General features: G+C 39.2%; 1 protein-coding gene across 13 annotated transcripts in view; it reads right to left on the bottom strand.

The window, feature by feature from the left end:
- Nucleotides 1-18,984, bottom strand: part of ccdc178 (coiled-coil domain containing 178) — a 76,888-nt gene that overhangs the window by 14,485 nt on the left and 43,419 nt on the right. For 6 of the 13 annotated variants that reach the window (XR_015525309.1, XM_087310093.1, XM_087310098.1 and 3 more), the window contains 2 exons: nt 14,280-14,414; nt 2,225-2,918 (listed from right to left, as the gene is read on the bottom strand). Coding sequence is in view for 9 of the 13 variants with exons in the window: in XM_087310093.1 (XP_087166219.1) it covers nt 2,760-2,918; nt 14,280-14,414 (294 nt within the window). In the remaining 4 variants the exon portion in view is untranslated. Of the gene's footprint in view, nt 1-2,224; nt 2,919-3,633; nt 4,149-5,238; nt 7,144-14,279; nt 14,415-18,984 lie in introns of those variants that run through there. The other 7 variants (XR_015525311.1, XM_087310094.1, XM_087310096.1 and 4 more) reach the window with 5 other exon arrangements.

Below are 18,984 nucleotides of genomic sequence, written 5' to 3'. Positions count from 1 at the left end.
GCTCTGGGGCGGTATGATGCCACCAATGGATTCTGTTTCTTTTCGAGCTACCAGATGACCGCTTACTTCCATGTGGATGGCTTTTCCTCTGTTACCAGTTTGCCCAGTAGCTTGCCACGTATGTCGATGCAAAGTGGAGTGGACCACAACAATGAGTTTCAAGTAATGCTGCGTTCACACCAGACGCGGATAAAGCGTCAAGCTCGAGTGATGTTACATGTTAAGTCAATGCAAAGACGTGAATAGACATCCTGCGGCACGATTCATTTGCACAAATCTGATCTTTAGCGGACATTTGCGCTCATCGATCAATCAGGAACTTTTTCTTGTAGGGGAGTGGTTATGGTGTAGTGCCTGTTGTTGGTGTCCTGAAGGGAAACTTCTCCTGTCGACACTGGACAACACCTCATCAAACTGGGCTCGGCTCAGTCAGAAGCACCACTGAAAGCTTCCATCATCCAGGTACAGTTTCTGGAGGAGCTGATGAACTCACAGAGCTGGGTGCACCTCTGAAAAGATCTAGTTGACTCAGACACGGCTCTGAACAAATTTATGCTGTTTTTCAGCCTTCCTAAAGCACATAAACAGCTATTCTCGCAATGTTTAGCCATTTAGCAATAAAGCTAGTGTCACTGGACAGACAGAAGCCCTACCTATGATGCAAACCTGCGTCTATTGTGAGGTGAAGTTGACATGTAAATGAAGCGAGTAAACTTAAATTGTTCACGCTTCTATTAACGCATGAATAGTGGAGTTTATTTGTGCTTTCCACGTCTGGTGTGAACACAGTATAAGGCAAAGAACGGTTCCAGAAAGCAGGAAAAACAAACAAGTAAATAACAGGGTGATAACGTGGTAAGATCTAAAAGTGTGGTAAAAAGCAGGTGAGGGCTTGTCTTTTTCTGGATTGCTTTTGAAAACACTGTAGGTTGTGTTTAGGTTAAGGCGGTGATTGGGTCAATTGGTACTTTTGAAAACACTGTCGGTTGGGTTTAGGGAAGGCGGTGTTTGAGTCAATCGTTGCTTTTGAAAACACTGTCGGTTGGGTTTAGGGAAGGCGGTGATTGAGTCAATCGTTGCTTTTGAAAACACTGTCGGTTGGGTTTAGGGATGGCGGTGATTGAGTCAATCGTTGCTTTTGAAAACACTGTTGGTTGGGTTTAGGGATGGCGGTGATTGAGTCAATCGTTGCTTTTGAAAACACTGTCGGTTGGGTTTAGGGAAGGCAGTGATTTGGTCAATCTGTGCTTTTGAAAACACTGTCGGTTGGGTTTAGGGAAGGCAGTGATTTGGTCAATCTGTGCTTTTGAAAACACTGTCGGTTGGGTATAGGAAGTCAGTTATTTGGTCAATCGGTGCTTTTGAAAACACTGTCGGTTGGGTATAGGAAGTCAGTTATTGGGTCAATCGGTGCTTTTGAAAACACTGTCGGTTGGGTTTAGGGAAGGCGGTGATTGGGCGGTCAATCGGTGCATTTGAAAACACTATCGGCTGGGTTTAGGGAAGGCGGTGAGCGGGTCAATCTGTGTTTTTGAAAACACTATTGGTTGGGTTTAGGGAAGAGAGTGGGTGGGGGGATCAGTCGATCGGTCAGGCGACAGCGACCTCTGGTGGATTTAACAGCAGGTGTGATTGGCACTCGCAAGAGAAATTTTAGATCTGAATAAGTGTAGACAGCGGCTTCTGGTGGATTAGCGAAAACAAAAACTGCAAAAAAAACGAAAAAAAAAAAAAACGTACCTCCTATGATATATTTTGCGATCTCCAGAAATGTATATAGGGGTAAGAAGAATGTCCACCAAGAATGTCACTTTTTTAAATTCTTTGATAGTTTCCATCAATTGTAGCTGACGTTTCAATAATAATTTCGTGATGTTATATCTCACCAGAGAAGACACAACATGCCACAAGGGTGACAAAAAAATAGAAATAAAGTTAAAAGCCGCATACACCAAAACACGAGAATGAGAACTCATTTTTGCAAATGAAACCTATTTGTCGATGGAGCACATCAGTCTTGTGAAGCGGGGTAAATTAGAAGGCTTGTGTTTCCGTGGGGTTGTGCTGAACGCCAGTGGGTAACGTTCACACAACATCCCTCTGTGCATACTATTTACCCCTGGATTGCTTCAGGCTAATGTCTCAATAATTTTCCCTCTCTCTTTTTTTTTTTTCTTCGCAGGTCCTTCCCACAAAGGACTTGACTAATGATCCATGGACAAAATGAAGCATTCAAATTTATTCATTAATCATTCATCTCCAGCTCATTGAAAATGCTAAACTTCCACAAAATTAAGATTGAATATTGAAAAGTGATTGAGGGAGACAGCTCTCTGAGGAGACGGGAAAAGAGAGGATAAACAAGAAGGGGAAAAAAACGGCAAAGGACGCCGTGCGAGAGGCGGTTCGAGGCCGACCAGAGCCTGGTTAGGGTTACGCGGGTATACTATCTGCTAGTTAAGGTCAGAGGGGTTTAAGTAGGTGTAATTAGATCCAAGAATCTAGAGAAGCGTAGAATTTCTGTCAACACAGCCCCCTAATTATTCTCTTTTCCAATTAATGGTGACATAGATTAATTATCTGATGAGGCAAAGCCAATTGCAATCATTCACCCCGCTAAAATTAGATCATTCCTGACAGTAGCATGAAAGTCACCTGCTTCATTGTTATGGATTGGGCCGTGAGCGTCGGACAGGCGAGAGAGTGAAGCATGCTGGGGGGGGGTTTAAGTAAGTTGTCTGGTGCAGGTGAGCGTCCAATTACTCCGCTATGTGAACTGTAGGCATCTCCTTCTCCATCCGCCGGCATCTGCTTGCGATGGGTCTGTTTGCTTGCTGCGGGACATGGCTGCTAGTTGAGTCATCTGTCAGTGAGAGCAGGAACTCAGAGAGGCGCTGGATTGCGTTTGACAACTCCTCCTGTTTAAATGGGACGGCAAATGGAATCAATGAGTGTTGGCTAATTCAGTACAAAAACCTGTGGTGGATCTGAAGCCTACAGAGGATTGACACTGATGCCTCGGCCACACTGAAAAATCTATTCCGCTTGGAAAGGCCTGATGCCAGGCATGATCTGCTGTGGAAACTAGCTTTCTTGGCTTATGTGCTTATAATAAGTGTAAAATCATTGGATTGGGATGGCTGGGTGTTATAAAATGTAACAATACAACTGATGACAAAATTGTCAAATGAGTTTCGATTAGTAATAAAACACGCCACCAAAATCAGCTTACCAGAATGATTCCTAAAAGATCATGTGACTATTACATTTCACTTTAAATCACAAAAATAAACGACTTTTTAAAATCTATTCCAATAGAAAAAAGTTATATTAAACTAAGGATGCACATTTTTTTTAATTACTTCAATAAATAAAATAATATCTGATAAACATATCTATTAAAGTATGAGTGTTCCAGTTCTCATAAAGATAAAAAAAAGCATTGTTTTGTAATGCATAAAATCCTTAAATATATATACTATCTGACAAAATTCTTGTCGCCTATAAGAGTTTTAGAAGAAAACAAATAATAACTTGACTTCTAGTTAATCATTTTGTATCAGAAGTGGCATATATGAGGCAAAGGCCTCTAGATTACGCTTATTTTACCAACATAAAATATGGTCATGCCTTGATTTGTAATGATTTAATTAGGACAGTAAGGTCTGACTTTGCTTATACAAAAGTCTTGTCACTTAGCAGAAATAATGTCCAGTATAGAATGTAAAGTCATGCTGCATCATCTTTGGATTCATCATCAGTGCTTCCTCCTTCATCTTACCCAAGACATGCTCAATAATGTTCATTTCTGGTGACTGGGCTGGCCACTCCTGGAGCACCTTCTTTGCTTTCAGGAGCTTTGATGTGGAGGCACAAGTATAAGAAGGAGTGCTATCCTGCTGGAGAATTTGCCCTCTCCTGTGGTTTGTAATGTAATGGGCAGCACAAATGTCTTGATACCTCAGGCTGTTGATATTGCCATCCACTCTGCAGATCTCTTACACACCCCCATACTGAATGATTTCTGTGAGAATCTTGGGTCCATGCGGGGTCCAGTAAGGCTTCTGCAGTATTTGTGATGATTGGGATGAGGTTTATCAGATGATTCATTGGAAAAATCCACCCTCTGCCTCTTTCTAAATGATCAACTACAAATATACAATTTCAAGCAGCCAATGCTATACATTTAGGCTTCTTTCCAAAGGATAATTTGCAGTCTGAGTCCCTGCTTAGGCTTTTTATAAAATAATAAAACAGTACAAATATCTTTAAAATATATTTTGAATGGTAAAAATTGATTTTCACTGTTGTTTAGCCAGAGCTGCTAAAATATCAGTTAAGTTTTTTTTATTCTCCTGGGTGCACAAACTGCAGATTATGTCAACATTATAATATCAAAATATTAACTTATTGATTATCACTTTCTATATTAGAATCAACCAGAATTGACAGAAATTTCGATTATCAGTATCGACTAAAAATATTCATATCATGCATTCCTATTTTAAATGGTATTAATAATCCAGGATATTACTGTTTTGTTTTGTTTTTTGAGTGGTAGTGGTGGAGGGGGCAAATAAAAATCTCTTGGTGAGCATAAAAAAATCTCAAAGAAAAAAAAAACTTACTGAACTTTTGAATATTAATGTGTATTTATGTAACATACTGAAACATAATAGAAAATAACAACATATATGATTTGTTTTCTTAGAATGGATACAGCTGAAATCAAAATTATTAAACCCTCTTTGATTTTTTTCTTTTTAAAATATTTCCCAAATGCTGTTTAGCAAAGCAAGGAAATTTTCACAGTATGTCTGATAATATTTTTTCTTCTGGAGAAAGTCTTATATGTTATATTTCAGCTAGAATTAAAGTAGTTTAAACAATATTTTAAGGTGAAGCTATTGCTTCTGTTTTGGAAAAAAAAAGGAATCCCCTACATGTAAACTGTGGCTTGGAGAAATTGACTCTATGTTACATTTGGAGCGAATTAGATACTATTTGAAAAGAAAACTTGACCAATTTGACAAAATTTGGAATCCTTTTATTTGTTACCTTGAAAAAAACTCTCATAATATTGCATAATTTCTGTAATGTTTTAACATGCTTTGTCATCATACTCTGTTGTTCAAACAGGTCTTTGTAACAAGTTTGCTTGTTTTGTGGGTGGGTGTTTTTTTTATTTTATTTATCTTTTATTATTTTTTTTTTCTCCTTTTATTTTTTCTTAATTGCTGTGCCTATGTTATATGTGGACAAAATATGTAAACAGAATTCATTTCATCTTGAATCTGTGTCTTCATCAATAAAACTTATTTTGAAAGAAAAAAAACTCTATTTTAAATTCAATATCATTAGCCTCTTAAAGCTTTTTTTTTGATAGTCTACAGAATAAACCATCATCATACAATAACTTGGCTAATTACCCTAAACTGCCTAGTTAACCTAATTAACCTAGTTAAGCCTTCAAATGTCACTTTGAGCTGTATAGAAGTGTCTTGAAAAATATCTAGTCAAATTAGAAATTAGTTATTAAAACGATTATGTTTAGAAATGTGTTGAAAAAAATCTTCTGTTAAACAGAAATTGGGGAAAATTTAGGGGGTTTAATAATTCTGACTTCAACTGTATGTACTTTTGTGACCGCAAAAAGAAGCTTAGTGTCTTCGTGGCATTTTGGTCAAACTTGTTCAATTCTCAGAGCGACGTTGACACTTTGAGACACTTTTGTGGTGTGCTATACGACAGGAGATTGAGAAACACAAAATAAAGGAACAATAAAGACGGTGTGCGCCACACTTCTGGTGAACTGCGCGCGGGTTCAGTGTATGCCTGTTTTAAAAAACCTCAGCAACCAGTTTTTCTATTAAACTGCCTTGCACTGTCAACCAGCTTGGGAACTGAGCTGGCCTAGCCATGCAGAAATTTTCTGACTAACAATTATATCAGAAACAAGATCTTGGATTACGGTCCCCTGAGAGCAGCGCGGTGGGCGTTCGCTCCAATTATTACTGGCCATTCACAACTCTCCACCCTGCTCTCTGTTGTTAGCAATTGTCAATTATGCTATCCCTGGTGTAAACTTGCATAACCCGGAACTGAGTGCCCAATCTTGCAGCGGCGTTACAAGATGACAGGCTTGCACGCTTTCTTTATTCCGTTTTACTCTTCCCCCATCTCTCTACTTGAGTTGAGCTGTTTGGAAGCAGTCGTTTGTTCCTCAGGAAGACACAGGGACACATCAGTGGAACTAGTTTTTGCACTTCGTAACCTTAAACGATTCCTTGTGTTTGGATGGGTGGACATCTTTTGAGTATGGTGTGCTATGTGGAAAACACTGGGACAGAATCAACATGATTAAAGTCTGCATACAAAGCAGTGAAAATATTTGCATCGGTTTAAATGACATCTGAAATCAGAAAAGTTGTTTTTAGCGACACCGGTGGCCAGTTAAGGAATTGCAGCCGTGACTTTTCTCACGTCACACTCATGCACACATAACATACAAGAGATTCAATAATCCAATATACTCATGGTGAAATTCTTTACAGTCTTGGCTGTAAAGTCAAGTCAAGTCTTGAAGTCTCAAGTCAAAAAGATTCAAATGGCTGCACCCGCTCGTACATGAAGAATAAGGTGAATAGAATACATAAGACATGTCACTTAAATAGTTTTGGAATGGGGAAAGTGTAACGGTCCACATGGTGAATGAAGTCCCGCCTACTAGTACAGCAGCCAATCATCAATCGTTATAGACTGGTGTTTCTCTGCAGGAGAAGCTCGGACTAGACGTGTGCTTTTATGACAGTTTATGTAGTCAACAAACACACTGGAATCTCAGTGAATACTTGCTTCATGGACATAAGAAATATATCGACATAAAGCTTGAAATCTGTACACCTAAAAACAAATGTTTTTTGATTTTGTAATCTCTATAAAACGAACGTGAGGTACAGTCCGTCCTATCAGACGCACATCACATGACAGCAACAACTCAAAAGCCCACAAACTTGTAAACAAAGAGTCGCGCAATCTGACGAAGCATTATTCAGAGGATCTTTATGTGTAACATGGCCATAAATGAGGTTGGCGTCGTGATCTCGTTCCTTTCGAGTGTGCATGCGCATTAGCTTGGGCAACCTAAAAAAATGTTTAAAAATTTTGTTTGATTCGAATGTTTAGTAAGGAAATTTATGAGACAGTTGTTGTTTATTTTATCGGTGATATGTAATGTATTGTAATCGTAAGCTTGGCTAACAGTTTTGGAAAATTTTATGTTTCCCCATTCAGACAGAATGCCTGATAGGCGTTTCAAAGATTGTCGACAAGTGAAATGACTTGACTTAAAGGGCCTATATCAATATTGCTGTTGAATAAGAGTATGACATTAATCTGTTCCTAGATATACACAACATGGATTTCCAAAAAAAGCTATAATTATTGTCAACATGCTGCTATTTTGTTATTGTATTTTATCTGAAAAATTTTAAGTCATTGGGATACATTAGTTCTTTTCATTCTGACTGTGTTACAGGACTGGTAATGTCTCCAAAATTAACAATAATAAAGTATAGTAACAATAATTTTCAAAAATGTTTGATTTATGGAAGTTATGGAAGTTGTTTTATGAGGTTGTTTGCATCATTGCAAAATGTAATCTAACCTGATAAATGCAAATCTAGGTTAATTCACACTTGTAGCTCAGTTTTCTTGCTTCTAAACAGGGTATCTATACATTTAGTCCTGGGTATTTCAGTGTTTATGATGTCATTTTAAAGACTGAACCTATAGAAACAAAACCAAAATTGGATTTTGTAACACATTTTTGATATAGAACTTAGAGGACATACAACGCTATTCTGTTTGCTTAGCTAACTGCTAATTTATGTGATGGTAATTTTTTTTATCAGTTGAGTACTCTTGATGAGCTTTTAAAAGGAGTATAGATAGTGTCTAGAACAACATCTACTGCAAGAAGAATGGGAAAAGTAAATATGCTTGTTTGCTTGATGATTCTGTGCTATTTAGGGTATCTTTTAGCTCTTGTTCACTGCAAAAAATGCTTTTCTTACCATATAAATCTATATTGTTTTTATCTCTATAGACTTCTTTGTTATGAAGTGTGCAAAAATAAAGCTATTATAATTTGTGTTGTCATTTCTATTGAGACATTAGGACAGAGTTATTTTCTTAGCTGAGCTCAATGCACACAAGGCCCGGGACAGCATTCCCTGATGATGCCCTGACAACAGTCATGAATATATTAGTGATTAGGACGGTTATAGAAAAGTAAGCATTGTCACATTACTGGAACATGACATTAAAGCTTCTACAACCAGAAACAGCTGTTTGAGGCAATACCAAGATGGCTACCAAACAGACTTATACCCAATCCCATGTCTATTTTTGTATTATTTAGATTATAGATAGCTAAATTTAGCGTTTTTATTTCAGTTTTTTTAAAGGCATGACAGTAAAACATGAACGCTGTGATGAATGTATTAAAACATATGCTTGGTTATTGTAAAAATTCATAATAATGACAAAAAAATGACTTCCGGGAGCAGCTTATGCTGTCACTGTGGCTGGTATATTCTGGGAAATTTTCTTACCCCTTGATTTCAATGTGGTATCTACCCCTTCACCTAAGTCATACGCCTTCGAGCTAAAGAGAATTGGGACACCCCTACCTCTTCACGTGAATGACGTGAAAACGAGGGGTGAGGGGAAGTGCTAACGGGTAGAATTTGGATTGGGCCTTAAGCTCCAAAATCGCCTACTACTTGGTAGGTACTACATTAGAATTTGAATTTACTACTCGACCATTAGAAAAGTACCCTCTATACAGTACAAATGCGTGTAGTATGAATGGAACTCTGTCGTACTACATTCGCTTTACTCCCATTCATGAATTCCCTCGCGGTGCATCATAGGATAGCATAGAATCAGAATCTTGTCGGAAGTAGTAGGTCGTACTGCCTACTAGTCAGTAGGACATACTACTCGGCTCGCATACTGTTTTTAGCGTACTATATAGGATGGAAGTTTGCTAATTTGGATGCTGCACTACTGTAGATTGTGTGCGAAAGAGATATTTTGGAAGAGTTAGCTATCTCTTAAAGGAATAGTTCACCCAAAAATGAAAGTTCTGTTTTGATTGACTGACCCATCAGTTGTACCAAACCAGTTTGACTTTCTGTATTCTGTTCAAAAAAAAAAAGAAGAGATTTTGAATAAAACTCGAACCATTGAATTCCGTAGTCTTTGTATTTCTTACTATGTAAGTCAATGTTTGGATGTTCTCAGCTTTCTTCAAAATAACCTCTTTATTGTTTATTTACGTGTATTTATGTGCTTTTTGCTGCAACAAAATACAGAAAAAAAAACAATTCAATACACTACAATATAATATAATACATATAAAATACAATACATTAAAAAATAATAATAATAAAAAAATAATAATAAATAAAATAATAAAAATAAAAAAACCTAACCTATGACAGAACAACCGAACGACAGAACACAGAGAGACAAATACACATGAAAGCAAAATATAATTTAGCTGGTCAGGTTAATGCAAAAATAAAAGCAATTATAGAGTAACGTTTTTGTATCACCAGAAAAATGCATTAACCTGACTACAGTGTTATTGTCAAATAATAGTTTGGGCACATTATTAAGAATATTATAGATTATAAATTGTGAATATTAATTAAACTCAATTTTTAATTACTGGGTTTTCGAAAGGGGTTATTGGTTAGCTTGTGTTTCTTCCAATGCATTAAGGTGTTCTAATATCTGTCCCCATGTTTTATCAAACATCCGCAATTTGTCATTATTGATATATCTCAACCTCTCCAAAGCAAGCATGTTTATATCTCTACCCCACATACCAAATTTAGGTACAGATTCAGTTTTCCACATTCTCAAAATCACCCTTTTGGCAATTACCATACCAAATAACATGGCTTGTCTTTCATATTCATTAAACATCTCTAAATTACTAAATATGCCAAGTGGACATGGTTCAAGATTTCTGTTGAGGGCTTTACAAAAACATTCAAATATATTTTCCCAATATTCTTGTAATTTAGGACACAACCATATCAAGTGGGTTAGGGATCCTTCTGCTGTTTTACACCTATTACAGAGTGGAGATACCTGAGGAAAAATCGTATGTAGTTTCTCCTTAGATAAGTATAACCTATGCAGGGTTTTAAATTGAATTAAATGATAAATGTCTCTCTTTATTAACCCGTTCTTGGCTGTAATGTTTTCTAAATTCTTGTCATTTAGTAAAATTGCATATTCGCATACATCATGCGAGGGCCCCATTTAGGATCGAAGGTCCTTTAACAGCCTCTATTTCCCATATGCCAGTGTCTGTCTGTCTATTGTAAAGAAGTCTGCTTCACAATACAAAGACAACAACAATAGGAGGATAGCATAACAAATGGCACTTCCTACAACTACATGTTTATTTATTCACCTTCCTCAAACGGTTTTGGGTCACTCGTGAATGGTATCGCTTTAATGCTCTGCCTTGCTGTACTCTGATTGTACAATGTAAAGTCTGGTCTACACAATGCTAGTCTGTGTCTGGGGAGGAGATCAACGCAGAGCTGTGACAAAGTTTGGAGTAAGGCTGCTCCTTTTGTCCTTCACACTCGGAGGAGCTTGAAGAACTCCTCGTCTTCATGCTCCATTCACCAGCCTGACTTCCAGAGCTGGCCTCCCCTGACTGAGCCACAAACACACCGCCGCTCACCTCATTATAAGCGCGCATAGCACACCTTCCACAGAGACCAAATGCCTTTTGTGTTAGATCATCCGCACATCGCTGCTGCATTATTCTAATAGTCGGAATCATGTTAAATACAATGCTAATTTTAATCAGTATTAACTCTTTCCCAACCATTGACAGAATTTCCTGATGCTTTCATGCCATCTATGGAATGTGTTTCGACTGCTATGCTATAGGGGGCGCTATTACACTCTTTCAGGAATATTCTGATATAAAAAAGGCGAAGAAGAAACATAGACAAGTAACAAATGCTCCCCTTGTAGTGTAAACTACAGTGATCAAATTATCTACAAAATTTCATTAAATTAAATCAAACATTACCTAAGCAAATGTAGATCCTAATAACTGTGTCAACACAGGCTCATTCTGAAAACGTAATCCCTTGGACGTTTCTGGAGACCTATAACACGTCCCGGGATGTATGTATTTTTGTAGTTTTTGTTATCGTGAATCCGCGAGAGGCCACTGTGTGCTTTTTTGCATCTTAAATTTCTCTCACGAGTGCTGTTCGCACCTGCACTGTTCTCGCGTAAACCCACCAGAGGGCACTGTCAATTGACCGTCTGTCTGACTGACTGAATGGCCAACTGGGCGACCGGCCAATCCACTCCCCCACCCTACTACTTCCTTCCCTAAACCCAGCCAATTTTATTGATTGATCCGCCCACCCAGTTACTTCCCTAAAGCCTGATTTATACTTCTGCGTCAAGTGACCGGCGTAACCCACGGCGCATGCAACGCGCGTGGCTGTGCATTTATACTTCTGCGCGCTGTCTCTGTTGGTCTGCATTAACACTTCTGAAACGCTAGTTGGCAGTGAGGTGTAAATCTTCCTCTGTGTCGAGTTTCTTCGCTGCTTTTTTGCGTTTCCTGAACACTTCCGGGATGTACAAGTGGCTCAAACTCGCTCATTTTGAGGCAGGAACCGGCGGACTTGCAACAACTTTAACTATGAGGTAAACACAAAACCAAACTATAAATCCGGAGCTCCTTAACGGGACTCCACACTTGTTAACAAATGCTCGCGACAATCGCGCGGCTCTCGGTCCCGCCCAGACTCGTCAGTGCTACCAAGCCGACCAATCACAGAGCTTACGCTACGCGTTGTTGCGACGTGTAGTTACATTTTTTGAGAGGTGCACGTCAGTGACGCCGACGGCCACGGCGAAGGGCTATGCGTCAGCGCCGTAGCATACGCCGACGTTTGACGCAGAAGTATAAATCAGCCTTAAGCCCAACCAGCGATTTACAAAAGCAATCCAGAAAAAGAAAAGCCCTCATCTGATTTTTACCATGTTTTGGGATTTTACCACATTCTCACCCTGTTATGAACTTGTTTGTTTTATTTTTTGAACTCTGTTTTTGTCTCACCTGATTTCTGGAACCGCTCTTCCCCAGACTCGAACCCGGTCGTCATCATCGACTCCTTTCTGCGTCTCAAGTCCGCCGATGTTCACGATGAGCTAACTGGACAAACTGGTTGCGGCAGGAAATCAGTCCGCTGGTAAGCGCAAAAAGGAATGGAGTCATACTGCCTGCAGCATTCACTTAAAAGAAATTAAATGCAGCCGTACGTACCTCCGGCTACATAATGCGCGGTCTCCAGAAATGCCTACGGGACTGTGTTTTGAGAATGAGCCTGTGTTTGACATGGTTGGTGGTAGAGGTCTGCATTTCCGTGGCTGTACCACGGGACCCAGATTTCTTGTGGCGTGGGAATAAATTTCCGAAATCGGAAACTGGTGTATTTTGTGCGGGCGGTCTTTCAATATTGCTCCCGACGCCTGAGCAAGCGAGCACGCATTTGTATGTGTGTGAATGAGAGAGCATGATGCTGCGTTTAGCTAGTGAGTGTGTATGTGTGTGAATGAGTATAACCCACAGGCTAGCAAAATGAGTAAGACACATTCTTTTGAAAGAATCATTGCGTAGGGAGAAAGGCCCAGTGAAGAACCCAAAACACTGCCGAGGAATGAATCTGCAACCCATTTGTCAACGAATCAGTTGAATCCAGCATGTTTGTGCGGAAAAAAGATCAACTGCTGGAGATTGCAAATGATGGCAGCTTTAGTGGCCGTTCAAATATTGTGATATGGCCAATAGACATTGCGATGCTGAGCTGGCATCGCAATCCTCTGCCCTGTCACAGCAGCAACCCACTCGCGAAACAAACACACTCAGGCTCCGTTTACACTAATTCATTTTAGTTTTAAAATGGCTTTTTAGAATGAAAATGATTCACTACCACTTTGCCGTTTCACCTAGCATTTCTGAAAAGTTCTCCGTCTACACTATACTGCTGAAAATGCACATCATGTGACCAGACACACACTGTCATGCGCTGCAGCGTACGTGAGCTCCAGCAGTCTTGAGCAGAAAACCCCAGAGAGCAGTGCACGTCAAAGAGTTTATCTAGGATGTACCGCTGGATCGCATCTCACTATAGTGGTTTAAAGGTGATATTTAATTAATCTTGTCTCTATTTAACGACTCTTCTATCTTTTGAATCTATCAGGTAGCGTGTCACAGCATCAGTACACTGGTTCAATCTTTCGCTTTTACGCTTGTACTTTGTAATTTTACTGAAAATTTCAGATACTGTTGGTTGGTTCCTTTTAGTTGTGCACCTTTTTTTACCAACCAAGTTTGTCGACGCCATTATCACGACAGGTGGTAATTTGTGTGTAAATTATCTTTAATTTATTTATGATTTGGTTATGGGTAAAACAAAGCCCATGGAGGTCAGGTAGTTAAAACAGTAGGCTACGAATAATTAATTTGTTATGAAATAATTAATTAGTAAATAGTTAATTCACTGCCGCCTACGATGGCGACGCCATCGCCCATCACTATGTTTCACATTAGACCACCATAGATCGCTTTAGACTCTTGAGTCCCCGCGAATGGCAGGCGCCAGATCCTTTTTGAATTCCCCGAATGGCGGGTGCCAGATATTTATAAATCTCTCGAATGGTGGTGAATTCAAGAGGATCTGTAGTTCATTTAGAGGGAGGATTGTAGTTTTGTGTGAATGTGAATGTTCTCCAGTGATCTATGGTGGTTAGATCGCTGGTGATCGTGACAATGACTTCCTTTCTTTGTCCTTTTTTTTTTTTTAATTGTGAACATCGTCTGTCAAGTTCCGTAAAAGCAGCCACGTATGCAATATTTTTCATCTAAAATCATCAAACAGCTTTTGAACTATTAAAAAGTGCTCATGATAGCTGTTGCCACCATTCGCTTTGACTGTATCCCAATAACCCAAACATCTCATTTGTGTTTCATGGAATGGGTAAATAATATTTGACTTTTCACTTCTGGGTGAACTATTGCTTTAAGGTTAGCCATCTTAACCTCATCAAGCATTAACCTGAATGGAACCCATTGTAGTATACAGTGCAATCCTTATAAATAGTGCTGTGTATGTGTGTGTGTGTGTGTGTTCGTGGGGGTACTAAAGAGCCCATACCTGGAGGGCTTTCATTTTCTGGTTGTTCTGGTTGGAGAGGGTCTGGAAGCGGGCCAGCTCTGCCTGGCTGTAGACGCTGCGGTGTTTGAAGTATTTTAGCATGGCTTTGTGCATCCTCTTCTGCAACAAAGAAAGCTGGGGAAGAAAGAAAGAAAGAAAGAGAGAGAGAGGGAGAAAGAGAGAGAGGGAGAATTGGTAAGGCAGGAGAGGAAATTAATGGCAGTGTTCAAGAAGAATGATGGAGGGGAATAGAGAAAGCAGTCAATAGCCCATTCTGCAGTACACGGGGCTGACAGGAATTTCACAGTCTCTTGCTCTCCCTGCCCACTCATGTGCACTGGGCGGAAACCAGTCACATCTGGCTGCCAGGATGGGGGGTTAATTTTCTCTAAATGCTTCAGCGGTTTTGTTCTAGCTCAGGCAAACTCGGTGACTGCAAAGCTGATGAGTAAAATATTTCGACTTCACTCACTTTAACTTTATACCAATCCCCTCCAGACATATTTTACACATACACAAAAAGTCATGAACCCCCTGCCGCAACAAGAAATTATTCCGAGTACACTGGAAAAAAATGAGAGTGTGTGTGAGAGAGAGAGAGATTAGACAAGAAAGAAAGAAGGAAAGCATGCTGCTCTCTTTATTATTTGTGCAGTTTTCCAGAAAAAAAGGGGGTTTCAATTCAGAGGGATGTCGTCCCTTGTTTCGCCCCATCTCTTCTCTCTTCCTTTAAGCTTATCATTGCTTGGCAATGTGTTCTCCGGAGCATGAAAAAACTAAAGCGAATTAGCTCAGCCTTTAACTGAACGAGTGTACAAAAAAAGTCCTTTATGGAGCTGTGTCAAAACCTGTACTATTCTATTAATGCCTAAAATAACAATAGTTACAATACTGTGCAGAAAAAAATACGTGCTTTTACAGTGTGTTTTTTTCTCTTCTAACAACCCAACTCTGCATGTATACAATTTCTGTTAGGCCTTCAGGGTTACTACAACAGAAACCTGCCACCAACCTTTTGTTTACAAGTACTAAGGAGATTGTTGAAGTTGTAGGTAGGCCCAGGGTTTGTGCGGTTAATCACTGCAAGGGGGCGCTCTAGCTCTCTGTAATTCACACTATACTGGCAAATCCAACTAAACTGGCACAGCGCCAGCACGTCATTCTATAGGATGACCTGTGTTGTGTATGAAAGTGGTGAGAATGTAGCTGCGGTGTACATTAGTCATGATAAAAGTGCAAAGCTAAAACATTTGTCAGCATAACCAAAGGATGCCATATAAGACCACAAAAATAATTAGATGCCATCTGTCACTAATATTTATACAGCACTTTGGAAAATAAATAGAAAGACACTTTACCATGAAACCTGGATTAATTAGGTATGTGTTTGAGTAAAATGTTAGTAAAAGTAAAAGAGTAAAAGCTATTGAAAATTTTAAATAAAAATGTTATAACTGGGCAGAATTGCAAATATTTTCAGTTGTTGCTATTGAAAATCTGTGGTTTTCCACCAAATGTTAATTTCCTAACACTTCTGACTATAGAACACACTGTATGTAACTCCATGCATCTATCAATTTACAGTGAATTTTAAAATGATTTTCTATTATTTTCCATAGCTACTGGAAGGTCAATGCAATGCCACCATACAGTTATTTTCATAATTCCAATCATAATTACTGAAAGATTTCAAATGACCTCCTAATTTTATTTAAAGTTATATACTGCATAAAGGCAGCACGGCAGTGCAGTGGGTAGCACAATCGTCTCACAGCAAGAAGATTGCTGGGTCAGTTGGCATTTCTGTGTAGTTTGCATGTTCTCCCAATGTTGGCATGGGTTTCCTCCGGGTGCTAAAGTTTCACCCACAGTGCAAACACGTGGTATAAGTGAATTGGGTAAGCTAAATTGTCCGTAGTGTATGTGTGTGAATGAGTGTGTATGGATGTTTCTCAGTTATGGGTTGCAGCTGGAAGGGCATCTGCTGCGTAAAACATATGCTGGATGAGCTGGCGGTTTATTCTGTGGCGCCCCCAGATTAATAAAGGGACTAAGCCGAAAAGAAAATGAATGAATGATATCCCTGCATTTACAAAACACTGCTCAAAAAATAAAGGGAACACTTGGAGTTACATTGTGTTGTTTAAGTGTTCCCTTTATTTTTTTTTTGGAGCAGTAAATGTACTGTATACAATGCAATGACCACATATAGTTGTTTTCATAATTACCAAATAATTTTCATTTATTTATTTTTCTTTGACTTAGTCCCATTATTCATCAGGGGTCGATTGACCACGCCCACCCACTTCCCTAAACCCAACCCATAGTGTTTTCAAAAGCGCCGATTGACCAACGCCCACCCACTTCCCTAAATCAAGCTGACAGTGTTTTTAAAAGCACAGATGGACCGATCCTACTTTCTGGAACTGTTCTTTGTTGAACCCAAACGTCGCCGTCGACTCAGCTCTGCATTTCAGGTTCTTAGATGTACATAGCCGTCCATATGGAGGTGAATGATCATACGGTATCGTGAAAAGAAACAGAAACCGTCAGCGCAACGTAAGGTTCATTTTAAAGATGAAACCCAGCCATATGTAGCTCTGGCTACATACTGTATTTCACACTCTCCAGAAATGAATATGGGGCTACATATTCACAATGATCCTGTGTTGCAAAAAAAAAAAAAAATACAACAGTATGCCAATAATACAAAAAGAATGGCAATAATATAAAAAAAAACTTATTTTATATTGCATTTACTGAACCATTTAACATTGTTATCATATTGTGTACCTGATATTTGTTTTGTCATACTACTGGTATAATAAACTATATTGTAATACATAAGATAATCAATGACATACTTGTGAAATCAAATTTAGCGAAATTATACTGACGTACAGCCACGCAAACAGTGCTTTAAAGCACCTTCAGAATGTATTTCTCATGATAAAGATTAGAGTCAGAGTTTTATACATATAGAGCAGGTGTGTTAGAGACATCTGAGAAATATACAGTCTATTCACACTATTCATAATAGACCCTGTACTCAACATTGCACGCATAACCTTTCAGAGCGGTTAAGCTGTTATAAGAATTTATATTAAATTGAAAGCCTATACACATCTTTACAGATACATATAGAACTTTAAGAGATGCGACTGCATTCGCTCTGAAGGAGAGAAAGCCGAAGCAGTCTGAAAATAAACAACAAACTGTAAAAAGGCTGAATACTGAGTAAAAGAAAATCAGGCTTTGATCATGAGCGTGGAGAATCCCGTCCACAGGATTTGCCTTTTGCATGCATTTTTCACTTGATAACATTCATGTAGTTAGATGAGGAGTTGTACGAGTATTAGTCTTTTGGGGAACAAACAATGTGTCTGGCTCTTCAGCAGACTTTTACCATCAGCGGGAGAATAACAAGTCATATTAAAATGATCTACGGCTCAAAAAAAAAACAAAAAAAAAAACGCTATATACTTGAAGTGACAGATTAGGTGTAGATCAGAATAACTAGTAATGATCTCTAGCAGCAATGATGGTGTCATAATAATCTGTGGACTAATGTCATGTAAGAAAGACACAAAGCTTTAAAGCTGAAGTGTGTCATCTTTTTTGTTTAAATGCATTTATTTTGCAGTAGCTAAGACGTTTGTATCAGACATCGCACCGGGTGGTTTAGTTTGTGAACGAATTGGTACTGTAGTTTAAAGAGCCCATATTATGGGTTTTTGAAAATTCCCCTCCATGTAGTGTGTAACACAGCTCTAAGTGAAGTGAAGTATCCAGCTAAGGCTTAAATCTGTAAGAATACAGTGTTTAAAACGGTTGATTCATCTATAAAAGAGTCGACTCATAGTGCTTCAAACGAGTCGCCTTGATACCGACTCATTAGGTGTTTCGCCATGACGTACGAACGAAACCAAGTTATTCACGTGCACGCGCAAACCCGGGAGATTTCAAACCTGAGGCCCCGCCCTCTGACGCAGAAACCCAGACACACACACACACCCACAAACACACGCACACCCACAAACACACGCACACAAACATGCCGGTCGATTGAAGTCACACTGCAGATGGATATTATATTGAGTCTCTACCCAGAGATGAAACATCAGCATTATAACCAAGCAGTTGGAAACTTCTGGAAGCTACATGCTACAAAGAATACTTCATCTGAGTTTGTTAAAGGAAGGATCAGTAAAGAGTAACTGATGGACGTCAGGATGGGTTTCTTCCATTTCTCAAGTGTAAGTACGTGCGGTTAAAGTTGTTGCCTCGTTTACTCTTGCTTGCAAATGTATTTAGTTGTGATTTGTTACTTGTAACCGCGTGTACTGTATCAGGTTAACTGGATATTTTATCTTATCGCGTGCAAAGTCACGTTAAAAACGCGACGCGTGCTGTTTGTTTATGGAGCTCCGTGCTAGAGTTCTGCTCCCGCGATTTATTCGGAAATTTATTCCCGCGCCGCAGAAATCTGGCGCGGGGACAGCCGCGGGAATAAATTTCCGAATAAATCGCGGGAGCTGTCGGTAACGGGTTTAATTTGGGACGGGAGCGGGCTGTCTAGCAATATCACGGATATTGCTATGCGAATTAGAAAGAGAGAGTCTGCGTGGTGCTTGTGTGTGTGTTAGTGCGCACGCGCGCGTATGAGAGAGAGAGAGAGAGAGAGAGAGAGAGAGAGAGAGAGAGA

This window comes from Danio rerio, chromosome 24 (assembly GCF_052040795.2).
Source record: "Danio rerio strain M-AB ecotype USA chromosome 24, GRCz13ab, whole genome shotgun sequence".
In the NCBI taxonomy this organism is placed as follows: Eukaryota; Metazoa; Chordata; class Actinopteri; order Cypriniformes; family Danionidae; genus Danio; species Danio rerio.
The sequence above is the reverse complement of the archived record's forward strand: the minus strand, read 5'-3'. Positions and strand labels throughout refer to the sequence as shown.